The sequence below is a fragment of the Tauraco erythrolophus genome, chromosome 25, assembly GCF_009769465.1.
Source record: "Tauraco erythrolophus isolate bTauEry1 chromosome 25, bTauEry1.pri, whole genome shotgun sequence".
Lineage (NCBI taxonomy): Eukaryota > Metazoa > Chordata > Aves > Musophagiformes > Musophagidae > Tauraco > Tauraco erythrolophus.
The window spans coordinates 789,494-810,671 of NC_141489.1; the positions used below are offsets into that span (position 1 = coordinate 789,494).

At 65.9% G+C, this 21,178-nt stretch overlaps 2 protein-coding genes across 2 annotated transcripts; one reads left to right on the forward strand and one right to left on the reverse strand.

Moving 5' to 3' along the window:
* The first annotated feature begins 3,886 nt into the window (after positions 1–3,886).
* Positions 3,887–15,171, forward strand: HAP1 (huntingtin associated protein 1). Its single transcript, XM_086626309.1, has 17 exons — positions 3,887–4,064; positions 5,397–5,561; positions 5,924–6,115; positions 10,310–10,386; positions 10,521–10,637; positions 10,748–10,848; positions 11,084–11,192; positions 11,330–11,408; positions 11,548–11,678; positions 11,753–11,827; positions 11,923–12,060; positions 12,151–12,218; positions 12,314–12,481; positions 12,716–13,029; positions 13,126–13,344; positions 13,801–13,903; positions 14,772–15,171. Exons 1-17 carry the CDS (start codon positions 3,887–3,889, stop codon positions 15,169–15,171), a joined length of 2,634 nt encoding a protein of 877 aa, XP_086482435.1.
* Positions 15,172–16,028: 857 nt separating this feature from the next.
* Positions 16,029–16,443, reverse strand: LOC147526906 (gastrin/cholecystokinin-like peptide). The gene is made up of 2 exons (XM_086626695.1): positions 16,239–16,443; positions 16,029–16,132 (listed from the first exon to the last, which is right to left on the reverse strand). The coding sequence occupies exons 1-2, from the start codon at positions 16,435–16,437 to the stop codon at positions 16,029–16,031; spliced, it is 303 nt and encodes a 100-aa protein (XP_086482821.1). The 5' UTR covers positions 16,438–16,443.
* Positions 16,444–21,178: the final 4,735 nt, after the last annotated feature.

Genomic DNA, 21,178 nt, shown 5'->3' on the forward strand with positions numbered 1-21,178 from the left:
TCTAAAGAGGCTTTAGATCCGATGGTGGTTTAACACTTCCACCGCCAAGGGATGGACAGTTACTGGAGTGTGGTTCAGGAATGGGAGATTTTATTATTTCTGTAAGTTGTTTTTGTATAGACCAAAGCAAAGAATAAAATAACTCCCCCAGCCCTGCGTTGCCCTGAGCCTGTTCTTTGTTGGGCTGGGGAGAGTCAGTGAGTCCCCTCGGGGCAGCCGGGGTGAGGATGGCCATCACCTTCCTCAGGCCTGGTGGTGGTGGTTCGGCCTCGGATGTGCTCATCCACGTGCTCTGCACCCACTTTGTCCGGCCGGGGGCTCAGGTGGTGGCCGAGGGCTGATGCTCCCTCTGTCAGCCCCGCGCCCGGACTCACCGCCAGCCCTTCCCCTCGCTGGGTCGTGGGCACCCTGGCTCCGTCAAGAGGCAAAACTCCCAGTAATAAGAAGTGTGTTCATTAGGCAGCGTCACCGGCGTGTCCTCTGTGCTGCTGCTCAGAGCTCGCTTTGACGAGCTCCGGGGATCAACGCGTTGCGGGAGCGAGCGCTGCGATGGACGGAGCGAAGCCGGGATGGAGCTGCAAGAGGCTGGCTTGAAAAAACGGTTTCGTCCATCCAGCCTGGCTGCTCCTCCTGCAGCATGGCATGGCAGGAGCAGATGGCAGGAGGAAATACCCTCAGCTGAAACGCCGACTCCGACAGCTGCGCCCGGGGAGGGCGATGGGAAGCGGCACCGCGTGGGGATCGTGCTGGGAGGTGGAAACTGTCCGCGAGTCACCCACCAACGTCGGGGCTGCCCGTCTGCTCAGTGGCCTCCTTGTCCCCTGCTGCTCTGCCAGCATGTCCCAGGGCTGGGCCTGGGGACAGCCACTGCCAGCAGCCGCCCACCCCGGGCTTTCCCACGGCACCTCTTTGGACACGAAGGTGCAGGCTGAGCCCGGAGGCCGGCGGGTCTGGCAGCGGCTCCGTGCGAGGGCGCTGGGTTTTGGGGTCGGGTCACGCAGCGATGTCTGTGCTGTGCCGGTGGCTCGGGGTGCCGCGATGGCTGCGTCAGTTCGGTGAGATACCTCCTGCCATGACACGGGGAGGCAGCTGGAGAGCCAGGATGTCGTCCCTGACCCCCGGCTCCACGCTCTGCTGCTGCAGCACAGCTCGTTCCGTGCAGCCACTGGCAAGACACTAATCAGCCCGACACGGCTGCCGCGGCGCAGGGAGAGGGGGGGACGTGATCAAAGGGAACAAAGTCGCAGCCGTTCCCGCTCGCTGTCAGCATCGACCCCTCTGTCCTTGTTCACTCGGCTGTGCCTCAGCGCCCAGCATGGCACAGGGGGACGGGGAGGTGGGTGTTCCCCACGCACGGGGCCCAGGCAGGACGTGAAGGTTTGCACGTCCGTTGTGGCGTGCAATGGATGGTCCCGATAGCTGGAGCAGGAACAAGCTGAGGACAAAAGCAGCAGGAGTGGGTCTGGGAAGCAGGGCTGGCTCCAGCACTGTCCCACCGGCTTTGGGGAAACATCCTGCCCTGAGCTCAGCCCCACGGCCGCGGCCAAGCCCCGGCGCGGCAGGGATGCGGCTGTGCTTCCTGCTGCGGCCTGTGCCAGGAGCGGGGCCGAACAAAACAACAGCTGCTTTCCGGGCAGCCCCGGCAGAGCTGAGCGCGCTTCCGGAGGGCAGTGGGGCCAGGGCAGCTTGGTGGCTCACGGGATGAAGCTGGGGGGCCAGGCAGCCCCCCGCCTGCTGCAGCCGCTGCCAGAACAAGAGACAGATCGGTGACAGGCAATGGATGCTCCTGGTGTCAGACCCGTTTTTTTCCAAGGTGCCAGTGAGACCAGAGATACCGCAGAGCATCTGCCCCGGGAGATGCCCAAGGCACGGCCGCGGGACCCGGCACCTCCCGAGGCTGTTGGTAGGGATGTGCCCCTCACCGGGGCAGGCTTGCAGAGACCCCCAGTCCCACCGTGACAGGGCTGCTAGGGGGCACTGCCAGGATTTTGGGGCACAGGACACCCGGACCAGGACAGCCGGAGCCGGTCGCGGGGTGCCCCAGGGAGCTGCATCTCCCGGGAAGTGGCGGGGGGGGGGCCGGGAGGCGGCGGGGCGGACTACAGGTCCCGGCATGCCCGGCCGCTCCGCACCTGCCCGGGGAGCGGCTTTTGTTATCGGCGGGGCGGCGGGAGCGATGTTCGAGGGCTCCGCCACCGCCTCCGCCGGGAGCTGCGCCCAGCGGTGAGTGCGCCCCGCACCCCCGGGACCCCCCCCCACCGGTACACCGAGACTTATCGCCCCCCGGCATCCTCCGGTGCACCGAGCTCCGGCACTGCCCGCACCCCCGGGTGCACCGAGCCCCCGGCTCTCCCAGTATCTCGCCTTCGCGCCGGGGTGCGCGGACCCGCGGTCCTCCCCAGTCCCCACTGTCACTGGGTGGGCTGTGCCTCCGGCTCCCCCCGTGTCCCACCTTCCCCCGGGCACACCGAGCCCTGGCACCTCCGGGCACCCCGAGTCCCCGGGCTGTGCTGTGCTGGTACCCCCCGGGGGTGTCACAGGCAGCCGCTGCCGGAGCCCCCCGGACAATTTGCCTCGTCTCATCCCTTCCCCCGGCACGCGGCTCCTCCCGCAGCCCCACTCCCACTCGTGGGCTCTGACACCACTAACATGTTTCCACACTTTGCTGCCGAAGCCTTTGCCCCTCACCCCAGCGGGATCTCCCTTGGCGTTAGCGGCAGGGACGGGGTCCCAGGGTCCCGGGGGTCCCGGGGGTCGGTTTGGTGGCAGCAGCAGCTGGCTGGGGAGGGGGCTCAGCGGTGGCAAGCAGGATCTGGCTGCACTTCATGGCCCCCGATGCCTGAACCAGGAAATCTGTGCCAGAGCGGCGAGAGTTTTCCTGCTCTGCGGGAAGACGCTGACGCTGCTGAGGGTGTTTCTGGAGGGAGAAGGAAACGGGGGCAACATGGCACATGTCCCGTGGGCACGTGGGACCCGCGGTGTGGGCAGTGTGCAGCAGGGGTAGAGCGTGAGGTGCTGGGGATCATGACAGAGCAAAAGTGACGGAGCTGAACTCTGGGCTGGGGAGCCGGATGCAGCTGGGGAGCCGGGCAGGCAGTGGGCAGGGTGCAGTGCCGGGGCAGGAGTCCAGCCCCAACGGCGTCGAGGGCACGGAGAGACCCTTTCCTGAGCACGCTTCAGGCAGGTGCTGCCTCCTGGGGTCACCTGAGCACCCGGATGGGATGGAAGGGGCTGTGGGAGCCGCAGCCTGGCCGTGTCCGTATCCCTCCCTGGATGTTCCCAGGCTGGGGGCCCTGCAAGGACCCCTCTGGGAATGTCCCCTGGGCTGGGGCAGGGCAGGACCACACTTACCCCCACCCCAGCTGTGGGACTGAGCCACCACCTCATCCTTGCCCTCACCCCACACGTTGGCCTTGCTGTCCCGCCACCCCCCCGACCCGGGCACTTGCAGAGGCTCCCTGCAGCCTCCCTTCCCCAGCCGCAGGCTCCTGCCACAGCAGCTGAGGGGAAAAAATAGCCCAGAGCGAGCCCAGCCGCCCCAGCACTGCTCAGCTGCTGCCGAGCATCGAGCGTCGGCACCTGGGTGCAGGGTGGGGAAGGGGCTTCAGGTGGAGCCCAGCCCCGCCGCGAGGCTGCGCAGGCAGGGAGGTGCCCGGGCAGAAGTTGCATGATGCCATCACGACACGGCATAAAGCAGCGAGCACAGGTCTGCACGTGCACCCTGGTGCGGGCCGAGGCAGAGCCGCGCTTCTCCTGGCCCACCGCCGCCAGCTGGTGCCCTGGGCACACCATCTCGCCCAGCTCCCTGCCAGCCCCCATGGAGCAGGTCCCCAGGTCATCCAGCAGCCAAACGCTGGTGGCTGAGGCGACAGTGGGGTCCAGGGCGATGAGCTGCTCGCACGTGTCTGAACAAGGTTCCCCACGGGGAGAGCTGATGTACGTGCAGGAGCTGGGCCAAAAGGCTCTGGCAGCCCTGGCGAGCGCTGACTCACCGGCCGGGCTCCCTCCTCGGAGCCAGCGGCAGCGTGGGGAGCGGGGCAGTGGCAGCCTGGCACCTCGGCACGGTGGGTCCCCGTTCTACTCTGGGGAGAAGTGAGGAGGGAGAGGGTCTGCGGGTTTGGGGCTTGGGAGCTGCTCTCTGGGCAGCACAGTGCAGGATTGGGCCGCCCAGGTCGGGTGGTCCTGGTGCTGTGGGGCAGAGGGCTGTGAGGCTGCGAGGGTGCTTTGGGGTGTCCCTGCTGCCTTGTGCCTGTCCTGTGTGCCAGGGAAGATCTGGCTTCACCAGAGGGAGGTGCAGGGTGACCTCAGCTGGGTGCTGCAGACGTGACAGCAGCCATGAGCACGTGCCAGGTGAGATGGCAGTGATGGCCCGGCATGACGCTGCTCCCAGGGACGAGGGGCTGCTGGTGCTGCAGCCCCCACTGCAGTGGAGGTGGGAGCAGGGGTGGAGGTAGGAGCATGGGGCTTGTGCGGAGGGCTCCTGCCCCACAGGGCAGAGGGGCAGCAGTGCCAGCAGTGGCTGCAGCCTGAGCCTGGGCCACTGGAAGTGGCAAGAGAGCAGGAGAGTGCGGGTTTTATGGCCTGTCTTGTGATGTGTTTATGGCTGGGATGGGATGGCCATGGATGCTGCCCAGCCCTGCCCTGGGCAACACGGCATGTCCCTGCTCCACATCCTGGTGCTGATGGGGTGGAGGATCACAGCTGAACTTTGCTCTCCAAGGTGGGGCTCCCGAGGGCTCCCATGAGAGCTGCCAGCACCACGGCCGTGTCCACCCGCTGCAAAGCGGCTGTACGGCTCCTTCTCCTGCCAGCTCCTGCGGGCAGAGACCCGGCTGCCAGCATGGGGGGAGCAGGGTCCTGACCGGTCCCTTCTGGAGCATCCTCTCCCCTGTCCGGTGCTAATCCGGACATCACCAAGTGTTTGCTTTGATGCTGAGCCCTCCCGCATCACATAGCGGCTGGCGCGGAGGTGATGCTGAGCAGGTACGCTGACCCAGTGCCATCCCCAGAGTTGCTCCACGTTCAGCAGCAGGCAGAGGCTGAGATAGGCCCAGCCTGGGCACTGCCTGTCCCCGCAGTCCCCCCTGTCCCCACAGGCGAGTGGGGATGCCTGAGCCCTGGCCCTGCTGTCCGTGGCCCTGCAAACCCCCGGGCCTGGCAGTTGCTGCCCCTGAGGAAGGGGTTCTGGCCACGGCAGGACACCAGGGGACATGCAGATGCTCGAGAATGTGGCTAGGGTGCAGGATGTGCCCCCCGTCCCCAAAACATCACCCTAACGGCTCCTTCTCCCCAGGCAGGGGCCGGAGAAGGGACTCCGTTGCCCTGCGGCGCCGCTCCAGGGAGCCCGGGAGGAAGGTGCTTCTCCCCATGGCAGCCGCCCCTCCCCGTAACTCCAGCCAAACTGGACACCACGGGCCCGCCAGAGACCCCCCCCGGCCAGTGCCCGCCCGCCCACCCCGTCCAGCCCGGCCCGGCCTCGCCCGCCGCTGCCCGGCCCCACGCCGGCCCCACTCCCCGCGGCTCGGTCGCGGCTGGACGCCGCGATGCTGCGACCATCACCGGTGCGTAGAGCCGGGAGGGGGCCGGTGGCGGCCCCGGGGACCGGGGTGGCGGGGGGTGAGGGGCCGGGGCAGCTCCGGGCTGGTCCTTCCCCGCGTCCCCACGACGTGCCCGGCGGAGCGTGGCCGGGAGGTGGCAGCAGGACCCCGCAGGAAGCGGGGGGGTGAGAGGGGGGCTGGGGTGGGGGTCCTGCATGCCATCCTGCGGGGGATCCCCCAGTCACCGCACGGGTGGCTGCGGGGACAGACCCAGCCCCGAGCCCCGAGGGGACACACTGGGCTGAGGGGTGCAGGAAGCGCCTCCCTGCACCCCCCCCTCCCGGGTGCCCCCCACCCTCGCTGACACCGTGCCCCTCCGTCCCCAGACTTGTGCAGCGGTGACGTCCCCGAGGTGGAGATCATCAGCCTCCTGGGCGAGCAGCTGCCCCGCTACACGCTGCGGGCTGACACCGTCTTCGGCTACGACCACGACGACTGGCTGCGTGCCCCCTCGGGCCCCCCAGAGCCCCCGGCCCCCCTCACCCCCGAGCAGATCGAGGGGACCCTGCAGTACTTTCCGTGAGTGCCGCATCCCGCGCCGTGGGGCTGGCAGGGGCCGCGGGGCGCGGGCAGCACAGCCGGGGCCACGAGGGCAGCGCGGGAGCTAATCGCCGCTAACGGGATTGATGGGCTGGATTTCCTCGCCTGGAACATCCCGGGCTAATTCTGGGAGCAGCTTCCGCTGAGCTGAGCCGGATGCTCGGAGAGAGCCTCTGTCATCTCCCGGGACCCCCTGCGTGTCCCCGCTCCCCCTGTGCTGTGCCAAGGCTCCTGGGGCTGGGACACAGGGGAGGGATGGTGGAGGTTGCGCCAGTGGCCCCCACTACTGCTGCCCCACCAAACATGACAGCCAAGGGGGGTGTGGGGCTGCTGCTGCCAGAGAAGCCGCTGGAACTGTGGGGTGTGGATGGCCGGAGGGAGGCACTCACAGCCCCCGTGGTCGGGCAGGGGTGATGCCTCACAGTGGTGCAGCGGGGCCCGTTCCCAGCACGGGGTCGGGGTTCAGTGGGGGGCACAGATGGATTATCTCTGCTTTGCTTCTGTCTCTGGCCTCTGTGTGTCGGGGCAGGATTAGAGCGAGGGGCTGGGGGATGGATGTGGGGCAGCAGGAGACAGATGGGGCTGAAGGCCCGGCCCCGCTCCCATCCCCCTGCCTGCGACAGGCTGGGGACAAACCCCCCATCGTGCCCTGCCCGTGCTTCCAGCCTTCTCCATCCAACCGCTCCCCTCCCTCTTCAGCAGGCAGTGGGGTGCGGTCCCCCCGGCCGTCAGCACCCCCCTGCCCTGCAGTGACAGTGAAAGGGCTTGAGCCCCAAACCCCATCTGCATGCTACAGGGCAGGGAGCACCCAGCTCAGCAGGACCCCGAGCACCCCCATCCCCTCTCCACGGGGACAGCCATGCTTGGCCCCAGGAGCCCCAAGGTCATGTTTCTCCGTACCTCCAGTGCCACTTGCATGTGCCAGTGTGGAGGGGGCTCACGCTGCCTCATCCCTTTACCCAAACCTTTAAGCTGCCGGCAGAAATAGCCCCCTGTAATCTGCTTGTGCAGACGCAGGGGACCTGCCCAGAGGAGCAAATCCCCGCGTGGGGGATTAGGAAGAAGCGGCTCCTGCCTGTCCATGCCCAGACACGCGCTTGTGTCCTTGGGGTCCCTGGGGGTGGGTGCCCGGGTGAGCTGGTTGGGCCCCTGCCCTCACGCTCTGCCATCACCGGGAGAAACATGGGTGCAAGGAGGAGGGAGAGGCTGGGACCGAGGGTGCCTTGACTCTGGCCCCAGCTCCAGAGGGGTCCCAGTGTTTACAGCAGGATGTGGTTTGGGTGGGGATCCCAGCGGGTGGGAGTCCAGCAGGCAAATAACGGCATCGTGTGTTGCTGAGGGGCAGCTCCCGCCCCGGCCTCATCGATCCATCGATCTGTTTGGTACCAACGGGGGGAGCAGCACTGGGGCAGGCGATGGGGGGAGGCGGCGTGTACCTCGGCAGTACCGGCATCGCGCTCAGCGCACCGCGGTGCTGTGGCGTGGGGTCCTTGGCACGGCCCCCCACTGCCCTCCCGCCTGCCAGGCTTGTGCTACGTGCCAGCCAGCTCCTCCATAATTCAGCACAGCATGATTTATTCAGCTCTCTTGCTTCGGTGCTGCCTCTGCGCAAGTGGGGTTCTGGGGGTGTCAGCCAGGATGGGGCAGGGGGGACCAGGCTTGTGCCAGCCCATGCTCTGAGTAGGGGTGTGCTGAGCTGGGCAGGCTGGAGGTGGGGGGGACAGAAAAGCCCCTTCCCCATCTCAGGGACCTGGCAAGTCCCAGCGCTGCGCTGGGCACCCAAACGTGCAGGATTTGCGATGGGGGGGACACACACGACACCCAGGCCTGGGGACAAACTTGGGGTGAAGAGCGAGGTTGGTGTGACACGGTGTGACCATCCCGGGGACCCCAAAACCTCTCCTCGTTCCTCCTAAGGGGCAGCGAGATGATCCATGCGGGGGCGGGGGCGGAGGCGGGGGGGGGGGGCCGGGGGCTGCCCGTTCGGGCAGCCCCCGGCCCCCCCCCCGCCCCCGGCCCCGCCTCCGGTCCCGGCCTCGGTGGGATGCGCCCGGGCAGGTGCGCGCAGACGGGGCGACCCTATAAATAGGGGCTGGAGCGGGCAGCTTGGCACGGCTGGGCTTGGCACGGCTGGGCTGGCCGCGGTGGGCTCGGCACGATGGAGATCTGGAGCAGCCCCGCCGCCTACGACGAGCTGAACGGCAACGCGGAGCGGGGGGGGCGGCGGTACCGGCACCACCACCGACCCCATCGCCCGGGAGCTGGAGGAAGGTGAGGGTGGCCCCGGGCACGGTCCCGCCCCGGGGGGCAGCGCGGCTGCGGAGGGTCCCTGCGCGGGCGGGGGCCGGGGTGCGCGGGGATGCGGCTGGTGCGGAGCAGGGGCCGGGGTCTCTCCCCCGCGGTGGGTGCTGTCGCCTTTCCCGTCCGTGCGTTTCCCTCTCCCCGCAGCCGCCGCATCCCCGCTCGCAGTGCTCCATCCCGGGGAAGCTGCTGCCCGGTCCCTTGGGGACCCCCTGGGTCACCCTGACCGCAGGAAGGGTTGTCCCCACTCCGGTGGTGGTGGGAGTGGACGGATGGGGCGAGGGGCCCCTGCCAGGTCTGTGTGTGCCCATGGGGGTGAGGGTCTGTCCTCCCATGGGGCGCTGGTCCCCGTGTGGCGCTGGATCAGGCCCGCGGACGGGGTGGGTGTTTACATGTTTGCCAGCGCTGCGGCCCCCAGTGTCTCCAGGGCCTGCCACTTGCTCGGGCTGTAACGATGCTCATGCTCTAATTATTTCCAATTAACGGCTCAGCGGCCTGATGAGGTGCAGTTGGGGACCCCTGCAGGGAGCAGGCCCTGTCGGGCCGTGGGGAGGGGGACGGGGCTGGGGTCGGGGTTGGCCCCTCTCTCTGCGGACGTGCCTGCCGGAGTGTGTGCCCGCTGGGGTGCGGGACCAGCACCCGGGGCAGTGGGGACCAGACGGGGGTGGCAGGTGGGGGCGTTGCCATGACAACGCGCCCACCGTTACACAACCCCAACTGGGGCGGCGTAATGGGATTTGTGTGGCTGAGCCTCTCCCGTTAACCCACTTTGCTTGGCTGGGGAGTGTGGCCGTGGCTGGGGATGCAGGTCGAGGCCCCGAGTGCAGCCGGTGCTGCGCTGATGGGGGAAACTGAGGCACACGCTCCTGGGGCAGTTGAACATCAGAAGGGAGCATCAGCAGGGGCTGTGGGGTGCAGGTAGGACCCGGGGCTTCGTACTCATTGCCGGCTCCCTCCCACCGCGCGGCTCCAGCACTGCCATCTGGGTGGGTGCCCGGCGCTGTCTGGCAGCTTCTGCAGGCGCAGTTGGCAGGATCGGTGCCACGGGGACAGACGTCCCCGTCCTCATGCCACTTCTCCCTGCCAGGGACCCAGAGAGCGGCAGGGGAGGAGGCAGGGCTGGAGCTGGGGCCCAGGCGATGCGGTAGCGCTGTGCGGCGTTGGCGTGGCGGGCAGCTGCCTGGTACTGAGGCAACCTGCCCACGGCCGCCCGTGGGCCACTGCAGCCGGAGGGGTGTCGGGGTGGGTGCGGGGTGCAGCGTCCCGAGAGGTTGGGTTTGGCTCTGCCTCGGCCGGCGTCTCCGGGGAGAAACTAGGGCAGCGCTGGCTTCTGGGGACAGATTGGAGGGGACGCTGCCCGCGAGTCCGGCTCTGTGTGGTGCCGCCCGCCGCTCTTTATACTGGAGCTCCCAGCCTGCTTCTGCCGGAGATGTCACCTCCGATCGCGTCTCGGCTGCCTGCCTTTCCCTGGGCCTCCTTCCCGCTGGGTGTCCTGTGGCGGGGCTGGCACCCTGTCCGGGCCAGGGCGGTGGGTGTGGCGAGGGATCTTGGCATCTTTCCTGCCGCCCTGAGACGCGGGCAGGGTCAGGGGTGAGGTGGGAGCACCCCGTTTCCCATGGTGCTGCCATGGCTGTGGGCGTCCCTGCCTGCCTCTGCCCCGCACCGTGGCTGATGCTGCCAAGCACATAAAAGGTCATTTTTGGTGACCAGCGTGGAGCAGCTTTGTGCCGCCTGCGGCGGGCACCTCCCAGTCCTCCACTGTGCAGCCCTCGGGGCAGCGACATGGGGCAGGAGGCCACGGGGGACGGTGCTGAGCCCCAGGGCTGGTGCTCCCGCAGTGCAGGGGTTCATCCTTCTCCCTTCCCCCCCAGTCCTGTGCACTGAGCGGGTGGTCAGGATCACGAAGACCTACCATGACATTGATGCTGTCACCAACCTGCTGGACGAGGTACGTCGGTGCCCACCCCGCACATGGGCGAGGGCTGGGGTGAGGGCTGGGGGCTGGTGGGACTGCGGGGATGCTGGGGGAGGGGGGGCAGAGCAGGGGATGGGCCCTCGCTGACACGGACCTGCCCCTTGCAGAAGGAGCGGGACCTGGAGCTGGCAGCCCGCATCGGGCAGTCCCTGCTGAAGCAGAACCGGAGCCTGACCGAGCGCAACGAGCTCCTGGAGGAGCAGCTGGAGTTGGCCAAAGAGGAGGTAACGGCCCCTGGGTGCGCAGTCCTGGCTGCCGTCCCGTGTGCCCGGCCTGGGGGCTGTGGGCAGCTGCGGTCCCCTCGGCCGTGCCCTGATGCCCTTTCCCCTCCCAGATTGCGCAGCTGCGCCACGAGGTCTCCATGCGGGACGACCTGCTCCACTTCTACACCACCACGACGGAGGAGAGCGAGCCCACCTCCGCCACCTCCACGCCGTGAGTGGGGGGTCCCTGTCCTGGGGGGCTGGGCAGAGGTGCTGGGCAGGAGCTGTCACCGTCCCTGGGGCAGCACCAGGGCTGACCCCCCCCCTCCCCTCCTACGGTCCAGCCCTACAGAGCTGGGTTGCTGCAGATGCCTGCCTGGGAGCTGTGGGCCATGGGCAGGGGGCTGGGGGGCCAGCCCCATCCTGCCCGCACTGGGGGTGCTCAGCGCCCTCCCTGCTGTCCCCAGGCTGCGCCGGCACGAGTCCTCGTTGTCCCTGCAGCAGTACTTCCAGTACGACACCCTGCAGCAGAAACTCAAGTGCCTGGAGGAGGAGAACCAGAAGCTTCGCATGGAGGTCAGCAGAGGCGGCCAGTGGGATGCCCCTCTTTGTGCCCACCTCTGCCCCACTCACTGCCAGGGGACCCAAGCTGGCCCCTGGGGAGGCTGGAGGTCCTGTCCATCCTCCTCAGCCCCTCCGACCCTCTCCCCCAGGCCACCAACATCACCACCGAGACGTGTCAGTACGAGGACCAGGAGCAGCAGCTGATGATCGACTGTGTGGAGCAGTTCTGTACGTGGGGCCGGGCTCACGGGGGGCGGCTTCTCTCCAGGCTTGGGGTGGGGGGTCTGCAGGCACTGCCCGGCGCCACCGTATGGGCTGGGGCTGGGGGGCTGTGCCTGGGTGGTGATGGACCCCGGGCCTTCCGCAGCCGAAGCGAGCCAGCAGGTCGCTTGCCTCTCCGAGGAGCTGGCCCGCAAGGCGGAGGACACGGCGCGGCAGCAGGAGGAGATCAGCCAGCTGCTGGCGCAGGTCGTGGATCTGCAGCAGAAGTGCCGCACGGTGAGTGGGCATCCCCTGCCCGTGCCAGGGGGTTGCGGGACGCAGCCCCCTGACCTGCCCGCTCCCGCCCGCAGTACGGCTCGGAGGTGGAGGAGCTCCAGCAGCACCTGGCTGCGGCGAAGGAGGTGCAGGAGCAGCTCCGGACAGAGGTGAGCTGGGGAGAGCCTGGCTGGGTGCCCCAGCTGGTGGGGGGTCCTGCCCTGCTGCTGCCAGGGCCGTGCCTGAGTGGTGCCCCTGCCCGCAGCTGCGGGACCTGCAGGAGAAGTACGCCGAGTGCGGTGGGATGCTGCAGGAAGCCCAGGAGGAGGTCAAGAGCCTGCGCAGCCGCAGCCTGCCCAACAGCACCGTCAGCCGCTATGGCGCGCCCAGCCTCCTGCCCGTGGTGAGTGGGGGGCATGGGGCCGGGTGGCAGGAGGGTGGGGGTCAGCAGGGGTGAGCCCTCCTGCTGACCCTGGGTCCCCCGTGTCTCCAGGACTCGCTGGCGGCTGAGATCAAGGGGTCGATGCGGAAGAGGACAGACAGCTCCTCCTCGGACTACAAGTGAGCGCTGGCATCGGTGGCTCGTGCTGGGCCACGAGTCGGGGGTCCCTGGGGGGCTGGCTCAAGGGTCCATCCCCCCTGCTTCCCCCCCGCAGGAGCTACCTGCGTGTCTTTGAGACGGTGAAAGCGGTGAACCAGGCGGCCAAAGCCAAGTCTTGCTCCGAGTCTCCCCGCACCGTGCCAGGCTCCAAGCAGTTGTCAGCCGCCCCATCCGGGGGGGCCAGCACCCCCCACACCAGCTGCTCCGACTCAGAGGGCGCCCAGTGAGTGCTGCAGCGGGGACCGGGGCCGGGTGGGACGGAACCGCTGCCCCTAAGCGGGAGCCAGGCTGGTGGCGAGATGTTGGTCACGCTGGCACGTCGATGGATGCCGCGAGCCCTGGGCAGAGGGATTGCAGACGCAGCTGGAGCTCACTGCCAGCTGGGGCCCGGCACAGCGTGGCGGGGTGCGGTGCAGGACCGTGGCCCCAAGCACCCTAACGCTGTGCCCACTGGCAGGGGCGAGGGGGCCGTAGCGGAGCCGCGGGCGGCCCCGGGACGGCAGGACCTGGAGGCGGCGGTGCAGCGGCTGTCGGCGCGGCAGCAGAGCCATGCCTCGGAGGAGCGCTCCTTCTTCGAGGCGGAGCGGGAGCGCAAGCTTTGGCGGCTGCGGGACGGGGAGAGCTCCAGCGGCTTCCTCACCCCCAACGAGAGCATCGTCTCCACTGGGACCAACTACTCGGTGGCCTCGGAGCTCACCACCGGCTCCGGCTTCTCCCTCAGCTCCCTCACCTACTTGCCAGACAAGCTGCAGATCGTGAAGCCCCTGGAAGGTGAGAGGTGGAGGGGGCTTCCCGGTGCACAGAGCTGGAGGTGCTGGGAGGGTCCCACGACACCCACTGAGCCCCCCTGGCTGTGTTCCCCCCCAGGCTCTGTGACCCTGCACCACTGGCAGCAGCTGGCACGGCCCAACCTGGGTGGGATCCTGGTGCCCCGTCCGGGGGTGCTCACCAAAGACTTCAGGCAGCTGGACATTGACCTGGAGGAGGTCTACAGCCTCAACGACCTGGAGGAGGACGACGTGGATGCCAGCTCCTTCCAGCTGCTCCCTACCTCAACGCCTGCCAAAGCCAAGGAGCGCCCCGGGGGTGAGCGTGGGGCAACAGCGCGGAGGGGACGCAGCCCCCAGGACGTCCCTGCCCTCCTGCCCAGGCTGCCCCTCGCTCCCCCCTGCACTCTCCCAGCCCTGCCCCCCGGCCCTCCCGGTGCTCCATCTGCAGCTGCACAAGGGCTGTTCTCCGGCAGCCGTGCTGCTGCCGTGAGCCCTCGCCGTCACGCTGGGCTGCACCCGCTGCACCCACCGCACCCGCTGCACCCCGGGCGTGCGGAAGGGACAGGTCCAGGGGCAAACGCTGATGTTTCTCCCGCTTGTGCTTGCGGCCCCCTCCTCTGAGCAGGCGCTGTGCCCAAACGCCGCTGGCGATGTGCCCCGTGCATGCAGCTTTCTGCTGGCGCTTGGGCTCTCCTGTGTCTCTCCTCTCTGCCTGTGTCGTGTGTCCGTCACCCCCCCTCCCCGTTAACCCAGTGTCTCCTGTCCCTTCCAGTGTTCCTCTCTGTTAACAACCTCCCCCAGACCCCGTCTACCTTCACCATCACCACCTGCCACATCCTCCACCCCACCACTGAGATCACCATAGTGACACCCAGGTAAGGCGTGTGGCCCCCCCCACGCCTGCACCGCCCCCCCAGCCCCCTGTCTCCCCCCCACCCATCCGTGTCTCATCCCTTGCTCGGCTCTGCGCAGCTCGAGGAAGTGGGGGGGGGGAGGGGGCACCTGCAGCCCCTGATGCTCGGAGAGATGCTGGCACTTGGGATGGCCCCGGATGCAGCTGCTCATGGGGCTGCGTGCCGGGGGCTGCGCACCCCCCGGGAGCCAGGACCAACCCCCCCGGCCACTTGTGCTGCAGCACCTTGATGGGAAGAAGAGCTTTCCTCGGGGTGGGCGATCGGCTCTCCCTGGCACAGCTCCTGGGGACAAGAGCAGCGTTTGCCTCTGGTGCCACAGTGGAGCTGCTCCGGTTCCTTCCTCCCTGGGCTCTGCAGACCCCGGGGGACCCCAGCGCTGGGCTCTGCAGACCCCGGGGGACCCCAGCGCTGGGCTGAGGATGGGGCCCACCTGCCCCTTAATTAGTGAGCGCTGTTGCTCGGCTCTAATGAGCCCTCCCAGGCTTGGTGGGGGTCGGTGTGAGCCGCAGGTCACTGCGCACTGTTAGACAAAACCCTGCGTGTTCGGAAAACGCCTGTGGAGCAGCGACCACGTCCCAACCCCTCCTGGCTCCCTGGGAGCTGTGGGGGCCATGGCTGAAGCCCCCCCCATGGTGCCACAGCCCTTGGGGTGCTGGGGCAGTGCTGCAGTTACCGAGGTCTCGCACAGCCTGAGGCTCGTTAGCTGAACGAGCAGAGGGGAAGGAGAAAGGGGGTCCTGCTCTGCTCAAGGACCCCCAGCCCCTGCAGCAGCATCCCCTGGGCTGGAGGCCCCTGCTGACCCCCCTCCTTTGCTCTCTTTTCCCTACAGTCTGTATAACGCCGTCGTGCCTTCTTGTGGGCCCCTTGAGGGGCTGAGCCTCTGCAGCCCCTCGCCGGAGCTGTCTGCCCGCATGCTGGCGCCTGGCCCCGGACCCCCGAGCACCCCCGTGGGACTCGCCAGGCTCTTGCTGGTGCGGGGCATCTCTGCCTTGGTGCCAGGGACTGGGTCGTGGTGCGCACCCCTACTCTCCTCCCGGGACCCCCAGCATGTCACCAGCCGGCCCTCGCCTGTGGGCGGGGGGCAGGACAGACCCCCCGCCAGGAGCAGCATCTTCAGCTTGAACCTGGTGGAGAAGCTGCGGCGCCTGGGGCTGGACAAGGTGGTGGCCAGAGGGGAGATGTCGTACGCGCGGGGAGAGCGCCGGGGGGCCCGGGGCGCGTTGACGTGACGGCGCCATGGAGCCCCCCAGCTCAGGACAAGACGTGTCCTCCGTCCTCTTCGCCGCCCGTCCATGGGGAAACGCAGACAGGACGGACTTTCCGCCGCAGCCCCGGCGATGTCCTGGCACCGCTGCCGGCACCGGCCTGTGGAGCTTTGCCCTGGCTGCCCGGACACGACCCTGCGGTGCCGCATAGCTCTGGCCCTGCGTTACGCTGCGGCGGGGGTCCCGTGTGCGGGAGCTGCGGGGGGCGATGCTCGGGGCAGGGGGTGCTGGCTGACCCTGCCCCCACTGGGGGGTTCGGACCCTCCGCAGGAGCCAGTTGCCAGCAATAAAAACTGTTGTGCTTCTGCCGAGCCTGTCCCCGGAGCGAGGGGCACTTCGGCCCTTCGGGGCTGGCCGGGCGATGCTCGGGTGCCAGGGGGACCCGCGTGTGCCAGGGTGAGACCTCCCACCCCGGGCTGGGCCCCTGGCCGGCACCGGGCTGGCTTTTGCAGGGAATGCTGGTTTTGAACACTTTCCTGCCCACGGAATAGCGGCACAGCAGCACCCCCGGCTATTCCATATTCCGATGGTGCAGGGAAGCAACTTGCCGGAGCCGGTGTGTGCCAGCCCAGGCTGTGCCCTGGCCCCCGTCAAATAAACGTGAAGTCACGAAGCAGCTCGTGTGCGCCGCGTCTGCCGCCGCGCGCCATCGGCTCTCTGCCCTGTGCTGTGCGGTGGGGCTGGGGGCGAAGCCCACCCCCCTGCCTCCCCCTCCCTAATCTTGCCAGTTAAAGACGGGAGCAGCAGCGGCCGTAGTGCCAAAGCTTTATTGCAAGCGGAGGCATGCACCGAGCATGCCGGTGCTCTGCGCGGCGCAGCAGCTACGCAGCGTCGGCCGAGTCCTCGGCGCTGCGGCGGCCGAAGTCCATCCAGTCGGGGTAGTAGTGGTCGTGGAGGGCCTCCAGCCCCCTCTGGTCGCTCAGCTCTGCTGGGGCGAGGGAAAAGGGTTAGAGCTGCTGGGGGCTGGCGCAGGGGCCGGGCTGTGCCTTACGGGGACCCCCGAGTGCTGCCCACCCCACACCTCCCAGTACCTGTGAAGACGTGGGGCAGGAACCGGGAAATGAGGTGCTTCTGCTCCTGGGACAGGGACTCGGGCCAGTCCCGCCGGACCAGGCTGGTGGGGAACCGGGGAGGGTCCTCTGCAGCACCCGGTGCCTCCGCTGCGGGCCGGCACAGGCAGGCGGTGGCCACGATGGTGAGGACGAGGCCGATGCACACCTTCACCTTCATGGCTGCGGAGAGATGGAGCGGGGAAGGGGGGCTGCAGTCCCCAAACCAAGGGCACGTGCTCAGCCTGTGGCCAGGGCGACCAGAGCGGGGAGCGGGGTGCTCCTCCCCAGGGCACGGCCAGTCCCCACGTCCCTTCTGACCCTCCCGACTGCTCCCCCCAGTCCCTGGGAATCAGAGACTCACAGGGTATCTCAAACTGGAAGGGACTGGTGAGGATCACCACATCCACCCTGTGCATCTCGCAGGGCTTCCAAAAACCCAACCACGCGCCCAAGAACCTCGTCCGGATGCTCCTGGACCTCCGAGGAGCAGGGAGCGGGTGCTCTTCCCCAGGGCGTGCCTGGTCCCCAAGTCCCCTCCATCCCTCCTGGCTGCTCCCCAAGTCTTCCCCATCCCTCTCCCAGTGGGTGCCCAAGCCCCCTCCAGCCGGGACCCCCGCCATCCCACCGGGACTCACCTGCTCCGGGGCTCGCTGGGCAGCTCAGTCCCGGCCAGCGGCTCGGCCCCACGTTTAAAGGCGCTGCCACGGCTGCCCCACCCCGGGGCGGCTCCTCGGGCGCACACGTGTGTGCACAGACACACACACGGGGGGTGTTGTGTGTATATGTACCTATATGTGGTTGGAGACAATGGGCCCTGGTTGTACGTATGCACAGATAAATACAGAGCTATTTTATCTACGCTCATCTATCTGCAGTTGTGGATTTTATACATACAGATACACAGATCAATGTATACACACGTACAGACACGTATGTGTATAGACACATATAAATATAGACGTGTATAGCTGTAGATACAGATGTGCGTGGGCACATACATGTATAGACACACATATAGACATAGAGTGCAGGCACATATACACAAACACATATACATGCATAGGCGGAGATATATACACACAGACACATACGTGTGCATACACACGTGCATAGCTATACATGCACATATGCAGACACAGAGGAGTGCACACTTATAGCTATGTTCCTATATAGCCACATACAGGTGTGTAAATACAGATGAGGCAGAACTGGCTACAGGGTACTTGTCCGTGGCTGCATGGATGTATATAGAGTATAGCTAGTTATCTAGCTGGCCATGTGCACACACTTATACATCCATATCTACACAGCCACACACATGTGTATACAAACATACACAGTTATACTCACATATAGAGCCCTATATATATATATATATACACACGCAGCTATTTACGCATGTAGATATAGAAATATACGCATATAGCCCTCGCTAAAAGATACAGCTGTAGATGCAGAGCTCCATATAGATATATACAGAGGTGTAACGCCAGACAGAGGGGGGGGGTGTGTGTGGGGGGGGGTGTGTACACACGTATGTACATACGTGTGTGTATATGAGGCAATTGGCCCTGCTTATGTGCATACAGCTATAAATGTATGTCAGTGTGTGCACACACATGCATCCATCCACATACATGTGTAGCTCTGTGTGTGTATATGTGTACATATCAATGTACACGTGTATATGTGTATACACACACACACACGTGTGCGCACACACACATACCACTGGGACCAATCACCCTATATAGTCTCCATCCACTTAAACATACAAGTGCACACGTGTGCCTATATGTGTACATATGCACATATATATTGAGATAGATACATAAGGCGCATCCATGTGTATATACATGTATGTGCCTACACCTATATCTGTGGGTGTATCTATCTATATCTGTGTAGATATATGTACACATATATGTAGATGTACATATAAAGACATACGTGTGTGCATGTACAGATGCGTGTGCTGACCCTGATTGACAAGTGCTGAGGCCATGGTCCCCGTCAGCACATACGTGTGCGTGTGCCATCGCTGTCATTCGCGTGTGCCGTGCCCTGGCTGAGGTGACCTCAGTGTTGGGGCTCATGAGTATCTGGGGGGGCTCACAGGATGGGGGGGGCTCACGGGGTGTCTGCGGGGGCTCACAGGGTGTGGGGGGGGTCTCACAGCGTGTCAGGGGGCTCACAGGGTGTCTGGAGGACTCACGGGGTGTGGAGGGGGCTCACAGGGGGTATGTGGGGGGCTTACAGGGTGCCTGGGGGGCTCACAGGGTGCCTGGGGGGCACCCAGACAGGACTGGCGTGGCACTGGGGGCTGTGCCCTGTGCCAGGACACACACCCCGGAGCTGCTCATTTCTGCACTCTGTTTCTCCCCCACCCCAAAAAGCTCTGGGGCATCATGGACGGGGTGGGCACTGCTCACTGCCTCCGCCTGTGCATGGAGACGGATCCCGGAGCTCCAGCTGGGGACACACAATGCCCACCCCGATGCTCAGGACATCCCGCTGCCGAGCACAGCCTGCCCGAGTGCCTCCCCCCCAAAATCCATGTCTGCTGCCGCTCATCTCATCTTTCAACATCGATAGTTCCTCTTGCCCATATTTACCCTCATCTCCTCACGTTTGTAGAGGACATTTGTCTCACTCCATCGATAAAACACGCATGAGCGACATGTCAGGGACCGGGTGCCCGTCGCTGTCTGCCCGTGCCAACGGACGGTATCGGTGCTCCTCAAACAACCCCCAAACAAATGGGCTTTGAATGGGCAGGAAGGCAGCAGTGCCCTGGCACCTCCTGTGCCCCGCAGCGATCGATCGCCCGCTCTGCCGAGCGGCTTCCTACGAAGAACAAACAAATTGTTTTGCAATTTCTGGCTTTTAATGGCTCAATCGGGGTCAAATGAGCCGTCGGGGTGACGGGGACAGCGGCCGCTTCCTCTGGCACGACGGGCTCGGCGTCCCCGTGACGCAGGTTCTGCAGCCTGACCCACCGGTGTTCGTCTGGAACCTTCTCCCAGCCCAACCTCCTCCTTCTCCCAGCCGGACCCGGGAAGGCACAGCCGCGCTCACAGCACCCCTCGCCCCAGCTGTGCCGGCGCTGGCTCTCCTGGCCCAGCCTGGGCCGTGCCAACAGAGCAACGCTGGGCCGAGGTGGTGCCCTGAGCCGCCTGGCGAAGCCCAGCGGGCAGAGAGCCCGGCTCGATGCCCTCGGAAAGGCCCCGGCGCAGGCAGGGGAAGTTGAATTTTTGGAGCAGAAGCAGACCAGCGCTGGCGCTGTGTCGGGCTGCAGGCACGTCCACGCAGTCCGGTGCGGGTGCCGGCTCTGGCGCTGCCCGTGCCTGCTGCCGGAGGAGCAGGCAGGGCTCGAGGTGACCCGGGTCAGTGCTCCCGTAGGTGCTTTGCGTAACTGCAGCAATTCAGTTTCCAAGAGCAAAGTCTCCCGGGAAAGTGAAGGGCAGCGAAGTGACCCGAGTGCTCCGCTGCAGCGCTGGAAGTGGGGCTGGCAGTGGGGCTGGAAGTGGGGATTGTCACGGGCAGCGAGTGACCAAACCAGACTGTTCTTAGAAAGCTGTCAGAAGTGCCCGCAGCAGCCAGGGCAGCTCCCGGCCTTTCCGTCGCCACGCAGGGCATGAGCCAACCTCGCCGTAACGCACCGGCCCCGGCAGCCGCGGGACGGACAGGGCCGGGGGCACCCGGGGGAACCCACGGGCTTTCCGTGCGCATTCTTACGATCTTGGTCCGTTTGATGCTGCCAGCCCCACGACCAGGGCTGCCCTACAGTGGCATGCTTTACCCAAGGTGACCTCCTTTGTGTGCTCTGGGGGGCTCCTAAGCTTAAGAGAGGTAGAAAGCCCCTCGGCCCATGCCCAGGCTGTGGCAGAGCCTAGGCAGGGTGGCAGAGGCCCCCTCCTCTTCACCGCAGTGGCTCAGCCCTGCCGGAAGCAGAAGCGCTGCCCGCCAGTCCCGGCCGGGCTTGCGGGAACACAAGGAGCACAAGACTCGGTGCAAGGGTTAACGAACTCTGGTCCGGGAAGAGAATGACTCAGCACCCACCCCCTCAGCCTGTTTACTCCAGTTCCCATCTGCTCAGTCTTCCCATTCCCACAGCGGGTCACGCAGGGAGACCCTCCCCAGGACCCGCAGAGCTCCGGGGGGCTGCACACCCCACCCCACCAGCGAGAGGGAAGCCCACTCGGCTCCTGCTCCAACAGCACCAGACGCTCTGCTTACAGAAAGCACTTTGGCCGTGGAACGCAACGAACCCACCAAGCAAATGCTTTTGAAAACCATTTTTATTTAAATAAGACTTTAAATACATTACATAAAACATTAAAAATGAAACCAAAAGTCTGTTACTTCACAGGGCATGAGGCAGCAGCTGGTAGTGACACGGAAGCTCTGCGGCTCTAGCTACACTGATACTCGTTACATTAGTCCAAAACTGATCCCTTGTCAGAAGTTTAACCCAAGGTCACGATTCCTTCCAGTATGCCACCCAGTTTGTATGCCACTGGGGTTTGTTGGGTACCAGCACCCGTCAGGCCTGAACTGCAGACATCCAGCCTTGAAGCCACTCTTCAGTTACTCCTCTTGCTCACAGCCAAGCTTCCCCAAATCCCTCCGCCACCAGGAGCCAGCACTGCCTAGAGGGAAGGTGGCATCTCCCCGTGCCATGTCACAGCTTGTGCTCAGTGCCTCGCTCCGTGTAGGACCGCAGGAGGCACCGCAAGGATTACCGTCCATGGGATGGAAGAGCAGCTGGACTGAGGAGCCATCCGGGCAGTCTCTGGACTGACAGGCCGAGTCCCTTGGCTTAGCTTGGACCATCTGGTTACTTTTAGCTGCAGGCTGGACCGTGCCGAGCGCCCGATTTACCTCTGTTAAATGAGGGACAGCAAGACGAGACAGCA